Raw genomic sequence first — 20710 nt, 5'->3', positions numbered from 1 at the left:
TCCCCCTTACCACAACTGCACAAGTCAACATGGTTTCCCAGATTAACGTCGTTGTCAAGCTCATCTCCGTCTGGGGACTCTGAAGGATCAGTCAACCTGATTCAATTGGGCCTCCGGACGGAGAGGCGCACCTCCGCGATCTGAACGCCACTGCTTCTTAAGCTACCTCGTTCGACGTCGAGCGCCGCACCAACCCCAATCGGTTCTATACATATCTTGGTCTACACACTCACCGGCAATCACCCTCGCACACACAACAACTATTGCAAGAGCGCGCTCCGTGAACGCTCTTTGCTAAACTCACTGTCGATCGGAAGCGTGCCCTAATCCGCGCCACCGACATTCGCCGTGGACTCTCCCTCTCTTTTGTTTGAGAAGGGGAGTGTAACCTTTCCTCCTTCTTCGCCCACTTCAGCAACTGTACAACAACAACATTCCGCCTCGGTCCCGTCTGGTCTTTGTTCACGGATTTTGCCTACTGTGACACCCTTGCCACTAACCCACTCGCGCTAATTTCCAACTATGGCGGCCCCAGTTTCGGCTTCGGCTTCGTCAGCTTCAGTCAAGGACGATGTCGCTTCTGACGGAACGCATTTTCTCCAACCGCCTGCCAATTCATCGTCTATCGCTTCCCAATCTACCACATCGATTGGGAAGCGGTCTCGCTCCAACTCTTCGTCTTCGCAATCGAGCAGTGCCAGCTCCAGTGGAGCCAGCTCTGTCTTTTCCCGGCCTGGCTTCGCTTTGGAGTCGTCTTACGGCGACTTTTCCTCGGCTTTGTCTTTGACTTCCTGCTCCAGCGTATCTTCGTCGCCAGAAGCTGCCTCGCCGCAAAGCAAGGTATTCGACGACTGTGGAGAGCAGCGGCCATGCAAGACGCAGAAGACCAAAGGTGATGATACGGCGTGCCAGAACAGTAGCTGCAGCAGCACCAGCAAGCATCTCGTCACTGCAGTTGAGGCATGCAAGCTCGGATCATTGGAACCGCCTGCGCAGCCTGTGCTCACACAGCTGCGCGAGCCTTCGCCGTCTTCTCTCGCTGCTAGCGGGAGCAAGACGCTTCTGGTCGACGGCCTTGTTGGTGAGTTTCTTCTCGTCAAACTCCCCCCTTTTCTTGCAATCTCGTATTGAGGCACGACCCTTTGGCTATAGACGCCACTGTCCACGTCCTGGATTGCATCTGGTATGCTCCACCCACCGCGCCGGTGTGCAAGCTTCTCTGCTATCATGGCAACGACACTTGCACCTGCGATGAGCAACGGGACGACTCAGACGTGGCGGATCTGCTTAGCAAGCTGCAGTCTTTCAAGCAGAATGATCCTTGCGACATGACATGCGGCCTTCCCCTCGATCTCTTCGTTCGCGAGACGCTGAGAAGGTCGAGGACGAGCTGCTCCACTCTTCAGGCTGCGCTTCTCTACATCTTGCGCATTGCTGCGAAAGCTCGACAAGCGCGATTGGACAAGGCTTCCTCTCCCTACATCTGCCCACGGCGCATGTTCTTAGCCGCGATCTTGACGTCGTCCAAGTTCCTCCAGGATCGCACCTACTCGAACAAGGCTTGGTCACGGATCTCGGGCCTGCCCGTTCCCGAACTGAGCCACCTCGAGCGCTCCTTCCTCAAGGGCATCGACTTTTCCCTCTATGTCAAGGACGAGGAGTGGCAAAGCCTGACGACGTGGCTGCGCGACGGCATTGCCGCAAGAAGCGGCAGCGCCGGTCGCTCCGATGCAGGCCTTGTTGGCAGAAAGGGACTGGAGCGAACGCACAGCGAAGTCATCGTGGGCACTTCGTGGGACCGAAGCGAGCCCAAGAATGTCTTCACGCTTGACTGCCAGATTCCTGAGCCATCGATGCCTGACTCGCCATCAGAAGTTTCAGCATCGCAGGGTCACAATCTGCTGGCGGCTGCCATTCTTGGCAATCGCCACAGTCGGATGACGTCGAATGACTCGACACCAACAGTGTGCGCCTCTCCCGCATCGCTGCATAGCAATGGCACACCGACTTTGGAGCCAAAGCGCACCATTGACGTGCCCTTGGCGTTCCCTCTCCGCCGGCATCAGCAGCAGCGCCCCCAACGAAACGGCGGGCTACGCGCCGGGAGGAGCGTCTCCAGCAATATTGTTCATGGGATTCGTCTTTGATGGTGTCGTCTTCTCTTGCCGTCTCGCGGATTGGATTGTATTCTCTGCTTTTCACTTTACCATTCTTGCCACTACCTGTACTCGAGTATCGTCTTACGCCCTTCACAATCACATTCTGTGACACTTTTCTCAGCGTGAGGGAGTGACTCATGAAGCTCGAGAGTGCTGTGAGACTTTTACAGCTACGAACGAATTCATGCGCTGGCGCGCAGTGCGGGACGGGCCGTGACAATTGGATTTGTAGCTGCGCGCGTGATGCCCACCGCAATCGCGGCGTCAAGCCAGAGCTCGCAAGCGTCGTCATCATCCGAAGCGGAAGCCAAGCCCAGCCAGCAGGCGCGTGGCTGGCCATAGCCGAAGGGCGGACCCTCTTTTTTTTTTTACAACTTTTTTCTCTATGCGCTCCCACCGCTACAAAATACAATTTCTAGCGTGCGTACAGGACTCCCGTCAAGGCGATGGATAGAGTTTTCACCTATTTTTCTTTTTCCTCTGCCTTTCTTTTTTTCCTTTGTTGTAGTCACTGGTAGGAAGAATATTGGTGCGGTGGCGCGGCGGTCTTCCTGCCGATGGCGACAGACAGTAGTAGACGCAAGAGCACGAGACTTGCACAAATCTCGTGCTCAAATGACCGGGGACAGATCGCCGTAGTGTAGAAGGGGCAATGGCACTGATTGGGAAGGAAGAGGAACTCATACCATGAAGCCCCATGTCAAAGTAGTTGAGCGTCATCAGTGTCGCTGGGCCTATTTTCACTTTTTGATAGCGACGAATGAGCTTGCATAGTGCGCGCGTCCTGCCCGCCCCCGTCCGTCCATCTGGCTCACTGCTCGCGCGCGTTGCCGGGCTAGGATTTGGATTTCGTTTTTGTCGCAACTTGCCGCGGCTGACTGGCTGGCGGCCATTGAGATTCGTCGGATCATTGTCAACTGGCCCTGCCCCCCTGCCTCGTGTTACGTTCGATAATTTGCCTTGGTCGGGCTGGGCGAAAGTGGTGGCCAACAGTGAGAGACGAGCTGGTAGCCAGTGACCTCCCTTCCTGCTCCCATCGTTCCTCTCACACACACTCTCTCTCGATCAGTTCCCCTTCTCCAGCCCACGTCACTTTCTTCGTCGATCGCTGTCACACGCCCGGATCTCAAGATTGGCGTTGTCCGGAACAAACTTCTTCACACTGCACCAGTCCTTTTCTCTTGCTCGTCTACACCGGCATAGGACTCTCGACTTCCTAGCCATCTTCTTCTTCTTCTTCTTCTTCTTCTTTTTCACGCCCAGGCACAGCGCAGCAAGAGCCAGATAGAGTGCATCTTAGAGCACGACAGAGGAGATCGAAAAAGCGTCCCTGGAAGACTTTCTAGGTTTTCCTCACCACTCCGCCGCCATCCTCGACTCCTCTATCCTCGCTCGTTGTCTTTGTCGTCAGCAGCACACGCCCTTCTGACGCCCTTGCAACATGAGCGAACAGGCAGGGTCTCTGTCACCTTCGACATCGGCGGGTGCGGCGGCGCAGGCGCAGAGCGCGGCTGAGCCGGCAAATGCGCCTCCTGCGCCTTCGCTCGCGCCCTCGTCGGTCAAGGAAGAAGCACCCGAGGCAGCACCGGCACTTCGCCCTCCTCTCCCAACGACCAAGGACACGGCAGCAGCAGCAGCACCACCACCGGCTGCTGTCAAAGAGGAGCTGCCCGGCACAGCACTTCCTCGAACACCAGCGACGAGTATCGCCATGGCAGAGGGGCCGGGGGAAGACGAGAGCGAAGACAGAAAAGAAGAGGAGCAAGAAGGCGATGGGGCTGCCCCCACTGCTGCCCCTCCCCTCGCAAGGAGATCTGCGAGTAGCAGTGGCACCGGCGCCGCCTCGGCCAGCATCGATCGGGAGCTTCAGAGCGAAATCGAGGCTGATCCAGCTCTCTGGGGGCTCAGGCGTTCTGTGAGTCGCTCTTGCCCTTCTCTCAGCCCTTTGCACGATCAACTGACGCCTCTCTTTCTCTTTATCACTTAGGGACGCGCGCCAAAAAAGTCCGTGAGTCGCCATTTGCTGTGCAGTAGCCACAACCTTTCACTCAGGCTGACTGAAGGCTCCCCTTCTCCCTTTTGTGCCTCAGTACGCAGATAGCGAAGCTGATGAGGATTCTGAGTCGAGCGCCGCGGCGGCTGGTCGCGCACAGAATGGCAAAAAGAGACGTGAGTCGTGTGAGCTCTAAACTCGGCACCCTCCCTGTATGCTGATGGTTTCAACAGCCTCGTCCAAGCTCAACGAATTCAGCGCCCCCGGCAGCTCCATCTCGGACGCTGACGACGATGAGGACAACGACGAAGACGATGATGACGATGACGACGAAGAGTTTGGCGGCGGGGCCAGCAGCAAACGCAAATCCAACGGGCATAGGAAAAAGTCAAAGTCAAAGCTGAAGGCAGGCGCCGGTCGCTTCAGACCGTCCGAGGCTGACATTGAGGCGTCGCGCATCTCGAGCCGCAATGGAAAGAAGCTGCCAAACTACAACGAGGACAGCTATGGACTCGATTTGAGCGATGGCGATGATCCATTCGAAGATGCCGTCGATAGGCACCGAGGGGGCGAGTCGTTAGAAGGTAAGTTTCAGCTTCTTTAGGCAAAGACCGGAGGATCCTCATTCTGACAACATCATCTCGCCATCAGAGGAAGAGACAATAGACGGCGTCTTTGGACATGAGCGCGATGAGACGATGCGTGAGTGCACACAGACTCGTCGAACGATGAGGAGAAAGAGAAAAAAACTAGGTTGGACTGACAGGCAACTTCTGCAGTCGATGACCCAGAAGATGTGCCCACGAGAAACCTCCGATTCATCATCAAGTGGAAGGGGTATTCGCATCTACATGATACCCACGAGCTCTACGACTTCCTGAGACCTTTCAAGGGCTTCAAGCGAGTGGAAAACTACATTAAGCAGGTCTGGTTGCCCCGCCATGAGATTCTCAAGGACAAGAGCGCGTCCAAGGAAGACATCGAGGCCATTGCCATTGAGGAAGAGAGGCTCAAAGACATGGTGGAGAGCTACAAGACCGTCGAGAGGATCATCAATCAGCGCAACAATCCCCCGACAAAGGAGCACCCGCATCCTCATGTCGCCTACCTCTGCAAATGGAAGGGGTTGGCCTACGCCGAGTGCACCTGGGAAGTGAGTTCTCCATGATTGCCCTTCATATGTCTTACCAACGGACCCTAACCATTGCGTCTTTACAGGCCGACGAGGACATTCGCCAGGTGGCCAAGCCTGCCATCGAGCTGTATCTGCAGAGATCCACTTCGCCCCACATTCCAGCTCGCAGTACTGCCTACGGCAAGGATCGGCCAAAGTACACGCGTATGACGGAGCAGCCGGCCTACATTACAAAAGGTGGCCAGCTCAAGGAATTCCAGATGACAGGTCTCAATTGGTTGGCCTACCTCTGGAGCCGAAACGAGAATGGGATCTTGGCAGACGAGATGGGCTTGGGAAAGACAGTGCAGACTGTAGCCTTTATCTCGTACCTCTTCCACTCGCTCCACCAGTACGGCCCTTTCCTTGTCGTCGTGCCACTGTCGACATTGCCGGCCTGGATGCAACAATTTGAGCTATGGGCACCCGACCTCAACTGCATCGCATACACGGGCAACAATCAGAGCAGGGAGATGATCAGGTCCTATGAGTTTGGATCTTACAAGAAAATGGGCTGCAACGTTGTCGTGACGACGTACGAATTCATCCTCAAGGACCGCGCTGAGCTGTCGCAGATCAAATGGCAATTCCTTGCCGTCGATGAGGCTCACAGGCTCAAGAACTCCGAATCGCAGCTGTACGACGCCCTCAAGAGCTTCAATACGGGGGGCAAGCTTCTCATCACAGGCACACCGTTGCAGAACAACATCAAGGAGCTCATCGCCCTACTTCACTTCTTACGACCCGACGAGTTTGCCCTCGAGGTCGACTTCGACATTGCAAATGTCGACCAGACGATGATCAACGAGCTGCACAGAAAGCTTGACAACGTCATGCTTCGTCGGCTGAAGAAAGATGTCGTCAAGGAGCTACCCACAAAGACGGAGCAGATCCTCCGCGTGGAGATGTCGGCGATGCAGCAAAGGATGTACAAGGCGATCCTCACGCGCAACTACTCTGTGCTGAGCGCCGCATCATCTGCGCAAATCAGCCTGCTCAATGTCGCCGTCGAGCTGAAAAAGGCATCGAACCATCCTTACCTATTTGACGGTACAGAGGTCAGCTCAGACAAGCGCGACGACATCTTCAAGGGCCTCGTCATGCATAGCGGCAAAATGGTTCTTCTCGACAAGCTCCTGGCGCGACTCAAGCAGGATGGTCACCGCGTTCTCATCTTCAGCCAAATGGTGCGCATGCTCGACATCCTCTCCGACTACCTCTCGATGCGTGGCTACCAGTCCCAGCGTCTTGACGGCACCATTTCCTCCGAGGTGAGGAAAAAGTCGATCGATCACTTCAACGCAGAGGGCTCCCCCGACTTTGCGTTCCTTCTCTCGACGCGTGCGGGTGGACTGGGCATCAATCTCGAGACGGCCGACACGGTCATCATCTTTGACTCAGACTGGAACCCGCAGAATGATCTGCAGGCCATGGCGAGGGCGCATCGGCTCAACTCAAAAAACCATGTCAACGTGTACAGATTCCTGACAAAGGACACCGTTGAGGAGGACGTGCTTGAGCGAGCAAAGAGAAAGATGGTTCTCGAGTACGCCGTCATCCACCAGATGGACACGTCAGGCACCAACTTTGCGCCAAAGACGGCAGGACAAAAGAGTCAGAACTTTAGCAAAGAAGAGCTTGGCGCGATTCTCAAATTCGGAGCCCAGAGTCTGTTCAAGAACGAGAGCGAGGACGGCCAACAGAAGAAGCTGGACGAGATGGACCTCGATGCGATCCTCAAGAACGCAGAGGCCCACGACACAGAAGCAGACCCGACGGGCGCCTCTTCCGGTGGCGAGGCCTTCTTGCAGCAGTTTGCCCAGGTCCAAGACTTCAAGGCCGACGTCTCTTGGGACGACATCATCCCGCTGGAGGAACGTCTGAAGGCTGAGGAAGAGGAGCGACAGAAGGCCGTCGAAGAGGCAAAGGCTGCCAGCGCAGGTCGTAGAAAGGCAGCCCAGGTGGCACCCGGCGTGTACGAAAGTGCGAGCGCCGACGCTGACAATGGTGATGGTGCTTCGAACCGCTCCAAGTCGCCAGCAGAGAAATCATCGAAGAAGGGGGGCTCCGCACCGGCATCGGCCGGCGCTTCCGGCGGCGCTGCGCGCAAGTCCAATCCTCAAAAGTCGCTAGAGCTGAGCGAGCGAGACGTGCGCGTCTTGATCCGAGGCATCCATCGATGGGGCGATATGCGCTACCGGCCTGACCCCATCATCGAGGAAGGCAGGCTGCAAAAGAAGAACCGGACGGTGCTGCTCGATGTCGCTGACGAGCTCATCAAGATGTGCGAGGATGCCATTTCGAGCCACGACCGGGCATTCAAGGAGATGACGGAGCGCAAAGAGGAAATCTCCTCGGCGCTTCGACAAAAGGCTGTTCTAATCGAGTGCAGAGGCGTGCCTCAGATCAACGCAGAGACGACGCTGACGCGCCACTATGGTCTTCGACTCCTCGCCGAGATCTTGGACCAGACCGATGATAAAGACAACTGGCAACTGCCCGTCGACCACATCAAGACGCCTGTCAACTGGTCTTCGGAGTGGACGGTGGCAGACGACGCCAAGCTCATGGTGGGCATCTACCACCACGGCTTCGGCCAGTGGGACTACCTCGAGAATGATGAGAGCCTCGGCCTCAAAGATAAGGTGTTCCTCGACGAAGGCAAAAACAGGCAGGTGGAAAAAGCAGGCGAAGGCACACCCCAAGGCCGCAATGCCAAGCCGATTCCCAACGCCATTCACCTCGTCCGTCGGGGTGACTACCTTCTGCGCTCACTCCGAGAGGCAGCCGAGGCCGAGGAAAAGGACATGGATGCGCGTCAGAAAAAGGGCAACCGCAAGCGCTCGCCAGAGGGAGGCGCAAAGGGCTCGCCCATGCCCAGTGGTTCGTCGTCAAAAAACAAAAAAGCACGCCGCTCGGCTGCGCAAGAGGCATCTTACGATTCTGACGAGTCAGACCAGTCCAATTACTCGAGCATGGACGAGGGCGAGTGCAAGGAGCTCATGCGGCCCTGCAAGAAGGAACTTAAAAAGCTCAAGGAAGGTACCGATCACATGGAGAGAGACGAAAAAGTGGCGACACTGCGAGAGTGCTTGTCGGCAATTGGAGGTCATATCGATTTCCTTCTGGCAAATGACTTCCAAGCGGCAGCTGAAGAGGAAAAGAGGAAGAGAAGACGTCACCTGTGGGCCTTTGCCGCCTTCTTCTGGCCGAAGAAGGTCAAGCCTTCTAAGCTCAAGGGCATCTTCCAGAAGCTCGTTGGTACGGGTGTCTCGCCTGCTGTCGGTCAGTCGCAGCAGGGACAAGGCCACGGTGGCCCTCCAGCACCGGCTCAGCGGACAGCATCGTCCTCATCAGCAACGGCGGCCCACCAAGCTGCCCCTCTCAATGAGCCGGTAGCTAAGAGAAAAAGCGAGCTGTCGCCTGTGGATGAGGGAGCAAAGAGGCCGAGGTACTCGGAATCGTCATCAACTGCTAGACTCCCTCCTCCCGGTCCCCTAATCGCTCCTCCTCGCAGCGCATCCAATGGCTACTCGCACCCTCGTGAGCCTTACAGTGGCGCTCCCTATGATCGACGCGACTATGTCCAGGACTCTCGCTACCGTGAGCGCGAGCAGTACGATCGTGAGCACTACGATCGAGAGCGTGAATACGAAAGGGAGCGAGAGTACGAGCGCGAATACGAGGAGAGGCGCTACCGCGACGACATGGCCCGGCGTTATGGCCACGACGACAGATATGGCCACGATGATCGCTACGGCGACCACCGCTACGCCATGGACTCAAGGGACCGCCGTTGAATGTTCCTGCGAGCTCACACGATGAAAGCGCACGAAGAGACGTGAATTTTACCTGCCTTGTCATTTCTCGCTTCCAACTTCGCCCCTCCTTCTAGAGCCACATCTCACTCCTTGTTCTCTTCGCACCGCCCCTTGTCGTCGCCCGTCGTGTTCCATTAAATCATCAAGTGCCTCTCAACTCTCTCAACCTACATTCAATTCCCACGTACTCTTGGAACCGTAATGACATGCCATTCTCCCACTACTATCTCTCGCGTGACGCCCTGTCTTTCGTCCGTTGCGAACTTGCGAAATTTCGGTAAGCTTTGAAAAATTTTAGCTTGCTGGGCCGTGCATAGATGAGGTGATCGACTCGAATCATAGCGTAGAAGGAGCAGTGTAGGGTTGTGGCTAGATGAGCCGGGTTCCTGACTTGAAGGAGAAAGAGTGCGACGAACACCATCGGACAAAATGGGGACGACGAGGGACGACGCCAAGCGGCAAGAATCAGAACTTCAGAGCAATGATTCGGTGCAGGGCCAGGAGGAGGGGGAGGGGAGCGTCAAGGGCGTGGACAAGCCTCTGAAGCGCAGCTTGGCCGCACGCCACCTGACAATGATCTCCCTTGGCGGCATCATTGGGCCTGGTCTGCTCGTCGGATCGGGCAATGCGCTCGCGACGGCAGGCCCTGTCGGCGCTCTCATCTCGTACATCATCACTGGCGCCGTCGTCTTCTTCACCATGCAGTCCCTCGGCGAGCTGGCGACGTACTTTGATCGTTCGCAGGAGTCGCTCGTCGGCTTCTGTTCCCGACTCATTGACCCAGCCGCAGGTGCTGTCATGGGCTTCAACTATGCCATTCTTTGGATGTTTGTCCTTGCCAACGAGTACGTCTCGGTAGCGACAGTCATCCGCTTCTGGGAACCGGCGCGGGTCGTACCTGTCGGTGCATACATTGCCATCTTCTGGGTCGCTTTCCTGGCTTTCAGCATGATGGGCGTCATGGCCTACGGCGAGGCTGAGTTCTGGCTTGCCAGTATCAAAGTTCTCTTTCTCGTCGTCTTTTTTATTCTTTCCATTGTCGTCAACGTTGGCGGGACGGGCACACACGACTATGTGGGCTTCCGCTACTTTCAACATCCAGGCTCCTTTGTAGGCGACAGCGCCCTCCATCGTTTCAGCAACATTGCGAAGATCTTTTCACTGGCCAGCACGCAATTTGCTGGCGTCGAAATGGTCGCCATCACGGCAGCCGAGGCCCGTCGACCGGAAAAGGCCGTGCCCATTGCTATTCGATCGGTATTCTGGCGTATTCTCTTCTTCTACCTCGGCACAGTCTTCTTTATTTCGCTCAATGTGCCCTACGACGACCCGAATCTGCTCTCGGCCAGCAGCAAAGCGGCGTCCTCGCCGCTCACGATTGCGCTTCAGCGCGGCGGGATCTCGGCCGCCGCCAGCGTCATCAATGCCTTCATCATCGTTTCGGTTCTCTCGGCAGGCAACTCGTCGCTGTACGTCGCTTCACGGACCATTTGCGTCATGGCACGCAACTCGATGCTGCCGAGATTTATGGGCTGGACTACACCTCGCTCCCGCGTGCCCGTTCCTGCGTTGCTTCTGTCCAACTGTGTGGCCCTCATTTCGCTCATGAGCGTCTCGAGTGGCGCAGGGAAAGCCTTTACCTATGTTTACAACATCTCAGGCGTCTGCACGTTCATCGTCTGGGGTCTCATCTGCCTCGCCGCCATTCGCTTCCGGGCGGCTTTCTCCAGGCAGTCCGATCGAAGTGCAAAGGACGAGCTTACTTTCAAGGCGATGTTCTATCCTTACGGCGCTTACTTTGCCCTCGCCATGAAGTGAGTCCACTCTCGTCTTGGTCAATATTTTCATGCTTACGCTTCTTTTTACTCGATCCAGCATCCTTCTAGCGCTCATACAATCCTTCCCGAGCCTCCTCAATCCCTTCTCGGCCGTAGACTTTGTCGTGGGTTACATCATGCTGCCCGTCAGCGCGCTCATCTACATTGCCTTCAAAGTATACCATCGGACGAAGATGTGAGTACTTCTGCTCTTCTTCCGGACCCCTTCCTTCTGAGCGCTGACCTGACAACGTAGCGTCGCTCTGCACGAGATCGATCTCGACTCGGGCAGGAGAGACATCAAGCTCGAACAGGAGCTTGAGTCGAGCCAGGCGGCGCGGTCAGACTCGATTGAGGATGGAGAAAAGGCACGGACTTCTTGGTGGAGAAGATGTGTCGGTGTCTTGTCTCGACTGCTAGCCTGATCAACCGATGCACCCCGACCCTTAGCAGTTGTATTTTATTGTTATGGTATATAGATTTACAAAGAACAAAATTTGTCGAGCAACCCCTAGCCTACCTAGCCTGAAGGATTGACGATCTTCAAACCCCGTTCATGAAATGCACTCCGGGCGATCCTATCAGGACTAATATTTGCTGCGCTGTTTCTCTCTGGCTCTAGCTCACTCTAGCCCTGCTCAGTTTACTCTTTGCTTCATTCACCACGCGGTCGCGATTGTGGTGTGGCCTGCGATCCCCAGCACCTCATCCGTCTTTTCTTCTCCAGACCGGTGAGCTGCATGCACGCGACCCAGACAGGCAGAAAATTTATTGGAGGCTAGCAGATCAAGGAAAATTCGCAGTTCTGAAGTCTCGCCTGGTCCCCTTTCTCCCTTTCTTCCTAGATCTGTCACCCTCTCCGTACGCGAGTTTAGTCGCTTTGCATGAACTCTTCACCCCAGTAGAGTACGTAGTAGTAGCTAGTCGCCTTTCTCTAATGTGACTCACAAGCGCAAGGCTGAGCTCGCCAAGGAACGTTTTGCATATTGTCAGACCGCTGCCGCCTTCCATCGACAACTTTCTTTTGGATGGAGAAGCGCAGCGGATCGCCGGCGACTTCTTTCCGGGCAAGCGCGACAATTAGCCAACCGACCTGAAATTACAAGTGCCCTCGCGGCGGGCAAGAGGGAAGGAAGATCATAGATGTCATGTCCTGCCTTGAGGCTGTGCTTTGGCCGGTAGGTTCCTCGTCTAAAAGCAGCCACCCGGTATCTGCATTATGGATTTCCTGTGCTATCACCTATCTAGCTATCTATCGCCTCTCCCTCCTTGGCACGTCGCCCCCGTGCCCGGCTTGAGTGAATGCAACAGGCGTCGAATTCCATAGAGGATAAAAGAAGGAGTGAAACGAGGGAAACAAAAAAGAGGGTTCAAAATTTAAGGGGTGGCTACTAATGAGGGCCCGAGCGAGACAGACAGGCACTGGAGCTAGCCAGGCAAGGCGCGGCAGCCTCGCTACATTATTACTAGAGCCTTTTACTGCTTTAAGCCTGCCTGCCTGCCTGATGAAACTTCTCGCATCGCTTTCTCGCCAGGCTTGACGTCGACCAGGAGGACTCCAACATACCGGCGGACCCTTCTGAGCACGGTCGCGACATCGATCTTCCTTCGTATTTCCCTACTTCCTTCCTCCCCTACCACCGCGCTACCATTGCGTCCATCCTCGACCATCTGGGCACACCGTGACCGGGACTCGAGCTAAGCAGGCTAACCCCAGGACACTCGCGCGATTGAGCACGCGGTACCTGCTGCGAGCACGAGGACTGCGCCGGACCGAAGGCGACGGACAATTCGACACATCGTGCATGCGCAAGCGGCCCCTGCGTACGCGGACTCTCTCGCACCTTGTTCCGATAGCATTTCGTCGGTTGTCCTTTCTGCACGACCAGCATCATCCATCTCTCACGTAAGCAAGCGCAAGGAAGTCGCGTGCGAGGTGACTCCTCTGTAGCAGCCGTCTGGGGATCAGTGCGGGCAACGAGAAGCAACGCAACTACAACCGCGGATTCATCTCCACTAGCCGATAGTTGCTCACTACGGAGTTCAGAGGATGGGAGGAGGCTCTTCCGCGGGGACGGTCATGGGTACGGCGGCAACAGGTGCTGGGCCTGACGACGTATCTCGATTGAGCGGCGGCGGCAACAGCCAGGGCCAGACATCATCCATCGCTGACGATGGTGCAAGCAAAAGGCTGGACGACCAGGCGCAGCACGACCATCCAGCCGCTCTGCAAGAAGAGAAAGAGCCTTCGGCGGCAGCGTTTGCCCAGACCAGGGCTCAGCGACCTCTGATCTGCGGAAGCTACGCTCCGGAAAGACCATACCCCATCTACCTTAGAGGGATTGTCGAGAAGGGCTTTGGCAGAGGAGGAAAGGAGCTGGGCTGTCCTACCGGTAAGTTGGAGTCTCGTTCCTCCTTTTGACGGCGCGGCGAGAGCTGACGCCGCACGATGACAGCAAACCTGCCATCCAAGGTCGTTGGACCACAGAGCCCCCTGACCCGGACAGGCATTTACTTTGGGTTTGCAAGAGTTTTACCGCAAGATCCGGACGACCCGGATCTGGTCGACGAGGGCGACGCAGAGGCCTCGTCATCTTCCTCATCTGCGTCTGGATCTGCAGAGAGGGCCGATGGACAAGCTATCAACTTCACCGAAGAGGAAGACTTCGACATTGATGACGATGGGGACGAAGTCGTCCTGGGTGCCAGCCCCGTAGCCGATGCTTTTGGAGACCAAAAGGACTGGACAGAAGGTCGGCCTCTGACGAAGCCGCGACAAATGAGCAAGAGCAGCATGAAGTCGAGCAGGAGCGGGGCCACGTTGATGGAACGAGGCGCCGGATCTTCGACGAGCTCGACAACATATCCAGACTCGGGCGGGGAAGATGTTACGCTTCACCAACCACAGGCGCTTGCAAACGCCGCCGCTGCGCTGCAGGATCAACAGCAGAAGGAGAAGCAAAGAACGGCGTTGCAGGAGCAGAACAGGGCGGAGCAGCAGCAGCAGCAGCAGCAGTCAAAGGAAGAACGGCGTCCAAGGAATCATTCGAGCAACTCGAGCTCCAGCTCGCTTCTACGACGAGGCAAAAAGAAGCCGCGGATCCCTATCGCACCCGAAGACACAAGGGTGTTTCCCATGGTCATGAGCGTGGGGTGGAACCCGTACTACCAGAACACGTCCAAGACGGCAGAAGTCCACATCATGCACCAGTTTCCGAGGGATTTCTACGGCTTGGAGACCCGAGTCGTCGTCCTAGGTTACATCAGACCAGAGTACAATTATGTCTCTGTCGAGTCGCTCAAGGACGACATCGAGACGGACAAGAGGGTCGCCATCAACTCCCTTGCTAGGCCTCACTACCAGGACTACGGCACAGACCCTTTCCTTTTGGCTCCTTCATACTAGAAGACTCGCGTACAGAGCGCTTCTTCCTTTTCTTGCTCTTCATTTTCTTTCTCCTTCTCTCTCTCCCTTTGGTGATTGGTTTGGCTGCTTTATCAGCCTGAAATGGGTTTTCATCTTTCACCTGTTGTCTTTTTACAACGCTTCAAGTCCCCACACCTCTCATCATCTTCTTCTTCCTCTACTTTGTCTTTCGAAAATTGTCGCACCCTTAAAGCATGTAATGAACATCATTCCCTTTCCTTTCTTCGTTGGCTCCAGTCTCGGGGACCTGCGAGGCCAAGAATGGATGCGCACACAGATGATGTTCCTTTCTATGCATGGAATGTGCAACGGCGAGGTTCAGTCGAGGCAGTCTAGAAGTCCTTGACTCAAGGTATACTCTATATCTTCCTTCTCTCTCCTCGAAAAGGCAAGTCTCGCTGGCTCTATCGCAAATAGCGCCTTCTGAAATTTCGACGCCTTTGAACGAGCGTCGCGGCGTCGAGTGAAGAGCTACGCGCCCCCGTTGGACGTTTGGCGTATCGTCAACTTGTGGTTCTTCCCGTGCCATTGCCATGATTGACTCGTTAAAGTCAACAAGGGAGTACAGGTGAACGGGGTACCGCCCATAGAGAGTTCTTTGACAGCAACGAAGGAAGAGAAGGCGGACAGTAAAGCTGCAATTCATGCCCCGCAAAATTCTGATGTGGCAACGTCGTCCAGAAGGGAACGTAGACCAGGGTTATAAAAGGCCAAGGTGTGTCTTTGAAAGACGTAACTTTTACCCATCTCGGCAACTCTTTCCTGGCTGTCTCTCTGGTGCTCTCCCTTCTTTCTGTGACCAGCTTTCAATCTTTAAAGACAGCCGACAGGACAAACAAAGCCAACGATCGCCATGAAGAAGCAATACCCCATCTTCATCTTCCTTTTTGCCCTGGCCATATTAGGTTTAACGGCTGTTCAGGGTAAGAGTCACAATCGTAGCCCTGTGAGTAGCATCTCAGAACTTTAGCAAAAGGTGACTCTGACCCCTTGACTTTTCCACTTCCAACAATTACAGCGCACGACTTTTGTCTTTTGTTGCAATGACACCAGCCCAGCGGAATGGATTGCTCTTTGGGTAGTTATTGCCATCATCGTGTTCCTTCTTATGTGCTGCTTCTGCTTGCAGTGTCGTCGCGCTGCCAAGATAAGTCAAAAACCCATTCGTCGTAGCCTCCCTGTCAGCGATTCGTGGGAAGTGTTGTGCGAGAAAGGGGTCGAACCCATATACGAAGGTGTCGAACCCATATACGAGAAACAGTGGGACGGACCGTGCAACAAAGAGATCGAAGCCATACACGTCTACTCCGTGAAAAAACTTAAAGAAAGGGGCCAGTTCGACACTCTCTTGGGTCTGCATCACGATCATGAGAAGATGACAGACTTTATCGAGGCATTTGGCGCCCATTACGACAACACAAATTTAGACTGGTTTCGTGGAGTGGTTCCGAGCGGGAAGGTGTCGGAACTTAAGGCTTGTTTGAGAGGCTATCTTGGAGAGTCCTTCCACAAGCTCATTTGATCGCTTCTCTTCGCCTTGTCTCTCTGTACCTGTCACGCCCAATGACCCTAAATATGCTCAATCGATAGATCCGTTACTTGTTCTGTCGACCCGGGGTCCTTCCGTGCGATTTCTTCGGAGCTCTCGTGCTTTCCACACCCCTCGCTTTTTGGCAGCATCTGCACTGATGGCGTCCTGTGGACTTGTACTGAGAGTCATGGCTGTCATGACCTTGAACGTAGTTGGTATTGCCCTTTGATCTCCTCAGGGTACGTATCGCCAGGTGTCGCTTGTCCAATTTTCACCTGCTGACGTCCTGACGCGGATCAGACCTCCATGCAAAGTGTACCTGGCTTATCGACGGGTTGGAAGTCCTCTTTCGGGAAGTATTGACCGCATGCAAAGGATAAGGGATTGAGCCGACTTGAAATTCTGATTGGGCGCCTAGCGCTTCGTCTGGCTGAGCGACCGCGTAAAGCGGCGGTGTGGGCTGACTGTGATGACGTGATAGTTGTATGCAGCACTCTTCTCTTTCTCGCGGCCATTCATTGCCAATTGTGGGTCCTATCAATGTAATTTTGATTTTCTGTGGGACGGACATCTCACTCTCGCATGTACAGCTTTTGTTCTCTGGCTACATCCCCCAAATACATTCAAACTGATGCACTCTGCTTGCACCTCTAGTTGGCAGACGTCTTGCAAAGCGCGCCTTTCGGTGGAGCTCGGGGAGAACGTTCAAGGGTGACATCGCCCCACAAAACCTTTTGTCTTTCCTCTTGCAATTTCTTTTTTCGAATGTGTGGCGGTGAAAGTTCAATCCGCCTTAAGGATTGAGACAGCTGAGGCGGCAATCATCATGCTTGCCAGTACCCCCTTGTTTCGGCAAGGAAAGAGCCCCGCTCTCCTCTTTCTCTATCGTTAGTATATTGAAATAAGATCAAGCACGCCTTCCTTCTCCAATCCTCTGCTCATCCTCACGCCGTGTCGAAGACCTGGGGCGAGGACGACCAAACGCCATGTGTACTCCCTATTTTCGCTCGCCCTTATTTATTTCTCGCGCCCGTAGTAAGTTCGCTCGCCCTTTTTACTAGGTATTCTTTCTCGGGTCTGATTCACGGTGCCGAACGTCCGTAGCACGCCACCGCCTGCTGCACAGCGTAGTGAAGCAGCGGCGCTAAAGCGCATCCTCAAGCACGAATTCCAGAGATAAGCCAGGCGTCGCGCTGCGACGCCTGCTCAAATATACAAGCCCTTTCCCTGCATCTCCTCCTCTTTTCTTCGTCGCAGAATACATTCTGATACCCCCTGTTTGCTCAGGTATCCAGCCACGCCCCTCGCCGTCCCTTCAAGATAACATCAAAAGAGATTTAAAACGGGGGAACACATCCAAGGTCGCCCTCTTCTTCCGTAAATTATCTAAGACACCCCTTTCCTCTGCGCCTTTCAGAGCCATGTTTACGACGCCACTGATGAATTTATTTTGGAGTTTCGACGGCACCATAGATGTATGCTTCCTGATCGTGCTTGGTTTACGCCAATCAGCATTGCGAATTTTCTCACCAATGTCAACCTTCGAAAGATCATGATAAGTGCATTCGAGGATCTTCTTACGAAGCTGACAGGTTCTTCGTTGCCTTGCCTTACTCTTGTCTACTTGTCTACGAGTCATTTTAACGCCTCAGCTCGCTTTCGACAAAAGTTGGATTGTCTCATGCATTCAACACGCTGTGCTCCTCTTGCCCTCTCAATGAGTAAATCAAAGGCCCGAATTGAGGGCGCGATGTGATTTAGTAAGTACCTAAGCCCCGTTGGACAGGAGACAAGAGGTTCAGACCGTAGGAGACTTCTGTTATGAAGGAGAGAGAGGTCATCCTTGCTCGTCTTTTTCTTCTCTCCCACCAACTTGTCAACGACTATACACCGTCGTAAAGGTTGTCCTGTAGCATGAGGAAGCATAAAACAGCCTTTGGCTACGCTCTGGCTCTTCACCTTCGCTCCGTCACCACCGTTGCCTGCATGAAGCACGATATGAGCTCTGACGTGAGTGAATGTGCTGCTTTGACGACTCACAGCGTCTCTGACCACTAATTTTTTCTTCTACCAAGTCCAAGTGGGCGCCAATCATCAATGACAATCAGTCCAATAGTCGCGTGCACTTCGGAAATCGTGTCACTCCAAAGCAAGAAAAGGGAGCGATTATAGGTGTGATTGTCACCGCCATCCTCTTGTTCTTGCTTTCCATATGCTTTAAAAGTCAAAAGTCAGAGACCGCAGCCATCAATGCTCCTGTCGAGCCTCAACTTGCTGTCGAAGGAGCGCACCTTAACATAGTAGGAGAGCAACAGCAACAGCTTGCCGAGGATGTCAACATCGCCAATGAGCGACAAGAAGCTATCGATCTGAGCGGTTTGGGTCATGACAACTCGTTGCCACCAGCTTCGTCAGGTACCAGCTCCGACGAAAACAGCGACAGAGACGGACGGAGAAGCAGTCGGAGAAGTGAACGGAGAGGCGGCACGAGAGGCGGCGGCGGCGGCGCGTTCGCGAGGTCGTCTCCTGAGCTGGCCGCTCGAATCCAGCTGTCTAAAAGAATGTATCCCGCTTCACGTCGTCGCGCTACATCCCCGAAGCCGTCCCGCAAAACGCACTTTGTAGCTCAAGACGCTCTCGCACGGCCTGCATCTACTTGTTTTGAAGCACCTCCTGAAGCGGATATGAGTACACATCCTTGCCACACCCATATGGAGCCCGTCTTCAAGGACGTCGTCCAGTCCCTCCACCAGACGGGCAAGCTCAAAAAGATTATGGAGGCAGTCGTGAACCACCACAACAACATGGAGGATCGCCATCCATTCCAGGCTGCCTTCGACATTCAGTCCATGTTGGAACCTGTCCAGATGGCGCACATCCACGAGCTCATCACAGCCAAAGTCGGGACGGGTCTCTACGACTGTTTCCAGACAAATATGCTCATTTAGTACTGCTGTATAGTATGCTTTTCCTTGTTCTCTTTCATCATAAAAGTGAGAGTATAATGTCTTATCAGGCAAGACATCTTCTTTGTGAAGACGAGAAAGTGGGAGACCAAGCTTGTTGCATGAATCGGTGGCTGTTCTGCAACGCCTGGCTGACCAAAAAGCCATACGTGGCGGACCAGAGCTCGGAGATCTGAAGAGCTACGGCCGGCGTGAAAATAAGACATGATCTTTGAGACGTCGTCGCAGGTCGTGAGGTGACTGCACCGCCTCGCGCCCTCGTACTCTGGCTACTGTCGTCTGTTTTTCACATTTCAGCTTCGGCGCTCTTTCGGCAAAGCTCGCAAAGGTCTGGTCTCGCCGGGTAGTGTAGGGCGCCAACTTTGCACCTCACAACGTGGAAGACCCGAGACCAGGGCGTGATTTTGGGTAATGCGAGAGATCGTTAGCCCCAAGGACCAGAGAGTATTTAGGTCAGGCCGTTGAGGTTGAGCCACAGAAAGAGTGGTCCCCTCCTTTCCCATCTATCCATTGATCAACCACCATCGAAAGGCACTCTCAGCATGAGCAAGAACCAAGGTACGTCCGCCTACTGTCTGGCGCTTGGTCTTTGCTTCACAAGTAAAGTTGCCTGCATGAACCACGATATGAGCGTTGGCGTGAGTCAATGTGCTGCTTTGACGACTCACAGCGTCATTGACCGCTAATGAGTTCTCTCACCAAGTCCAAGTGGGTGTCAAGCATGGGCAATCATTCCAATAGTGGCATGCAGATCGGAAGTGGTGGCACTCTGGAGCGAAGCATTATATGCATAATAAGTGCGATTGTCGTAGTCATCATCTTGTTCTTGGTGAGATGCTATAAGAAACACAAGGCACGCAACGCAGCTATCAACGCTCCTATCGAGCTCCAACATGCTGCCGGAGATGCACACGTCAACATAGAAGCGTTTGGCGAGGGGGTAGATGCCGCCAATGAACGCCAAGAAGCTATCGATCTGAGGGGAAGGGGTCATGTCAATTCGTTGCCACCAACTTCGCCAATTGTTAGCTCCGACGAAACGGGCCCGAGCGGCGGGCGAAGAGGGGGACGGGGTGGCAGCCCTAGAGGCGGCCTTAGAGGAGGCCGTTTCGCAATGTCAGCCCCTGAAGCGCCGTTTCGAAGCGGTCTGTCCAAAAGAATGTATCATACTTCACTTCGTCGCGCTACATCCCCGAAGCCGTCTCACAAAACGCACTTTGTAGCTCAAGACGCCCTCGCACAGCTTGCGCCTACCTGTCTAGAAGCACCTCCCGAAGAGGTGAGCACCCATCCTTGCCACACCCATATGGAGCCCGTCTTCAAGGACGTCGTCCAGTCCCTCCACCAGACGGAAAATCTCGGTAAAATTATGGATGCTGTCGTGAACCACCACAACATGCAGGATCGCCACCCATTCCAGCCTGCCTTCGACATTCAGTCTATACTGGAATCTGTCCAGGTGGAGCACATCCACAAGCTCATCACGGCCAAAGTCGGGACGGGTCTCTACGACTGTTTTCAAGCCAAATATCTCTTGAAGTAGTGCTATATAGAACATGCGCTTTTCATGTTTTTGTTCGTTCTCTTCCATCATAAAAGTGAGAATATGTCGTTACACCAGATAAAATATCTTCTTTGTGAAGATGAGAAAGTTGGGAAAACGAGCTTGTTGCATGAGCCAGAGGTCGCTCTGCGACGTCGTGTCGATTAAGAGGCTGAGGTGGCAGCTGTCAGAGTCCTCGGGCGTTCTGGACGCCCCGGGCTCTGTGTTCTCCCTTTATTTTTGGCCGCCCTTGTTCATTTCTCGCGCTCGTGTTTGTTT

General features: G+C 54.5%; 5 protein-coding genes across 5 annotated transcripts; all 5 read left to right on the top strand.

The window, feature by feature from the left end:
- Positions 1-232: 232 nt before the first annotated feature.
- Positions 233-2183, top strand: FA10DRAFT_120631 (hypothetical protein). The gene is made up of 2 exons (XM_025517917.1): positions 233-1081; positions 1153-2183. The coding sequence occupies exons 1-2, from the start codon at positions 523-525 to the stop codon at positions 2145-2147; spliced, it is 1554 nt and encodes a 517-aa protein (XP_025377855.1). The 5' UTR covers positions 233-522; the 3' UTR covers positions 2148-2183.
- A 1057-nt stretch (positions 2184-3240) lies between these two features.
- On the top strand, positions 3241-9374 carry FA10DRAFT_120542 (hypothetical protein). Its single transcript, XM_025517916.1, has 7 exons — positions 3241-4074; positions 4147-4167; positions 4250-4328; positions 4386-4736; positions 4804-4854; positions 4932-5305; positions 5371-9374. The coding sequence occupies exons 1-7, from the start codon at positions 3601-3603 to the stop codon at positions 9124-9126; spliced, it is 5106 nt and encodes a 1701-aa protein (XP_025377854.1). The 5' UTR covers positions 3241-3600; the 3' UTR covers positions 9127-9374.
- Positions 9375-9495: 121 nt separating this feature from the next.
- FA10DRAFT_267104 (hypothetical protein) lies at positions 9496-11332 on the top strand. The gene is made up of 2 exons (XM_025521777.1): positions 9496-10961; positions 11023-11332. The coding sequence occupies exons 1-2, from the start codon at positions 9577-9579 to the stop codon at positions 11162-11164; spliced, it is 1527 nt and encodes a 508-aa protein (XP_025377853.1). The 5' UTR covers positions 9496-9576; the 3' UTR covers positions 11165-11332.
- A 1913-nt stretch (positions 11333-13245) lies between these two features.
- Positions 13246-14352, top strand: FA10DRAFT_221755 (riboflavin kinase; the record flags this gene model as incomplete). The annotated part of the gene is made up of 4 exons (XM_025518555.1): positions 13246-13357; positions 13421-13553; positions 13590-13763; positions 13929-14352. Coding segments are annotated over 4 exons (843 nt in total), but the record flags the coding sequence as incomplete, so codon positions are not given.
- Positions 14353-17836: 3484 nt separating this feature from the next.
- Positions 17837-18870, top strand: FA10DRAFT_260448 (hypothetical protein; the record flags this gene model as incomplete). The annotated part of the gene is made up of 2 exons (XM_025520020.1): positions 17837-17932; positions 18154-18870. The coding sequence occupies 2 exons, from the start codon at positions 17837-17839 to the stop codon at positions 18868-18870; spliced, it is 813 nt and encodes a 270-aa protein (XP_025377851.1).
- Positions 18871-20710: the final 1840 nt, after the last annotated feature.

Source organism: Acaromyces ingoldii (assembly GCF_003144295.1).
Source record: "Acaromyces ingoldii strain MCA 4198 unplaced genomic scaffold FA10scaffold_3, whole genome shotgun sequence".
NCBI classification, from domain to species: Eukaryota; Fungi; Basidiomycota; class Exobasidiomycetes; order Exobasidiales; family Cryptobasidiaceae; genus Acaromyces; species Acaromyces ingoldii.
Note: the sequence above shows the minus strand (reverse complement) of the source record. Positions and strands in the feature narration are given on the sequence as shown.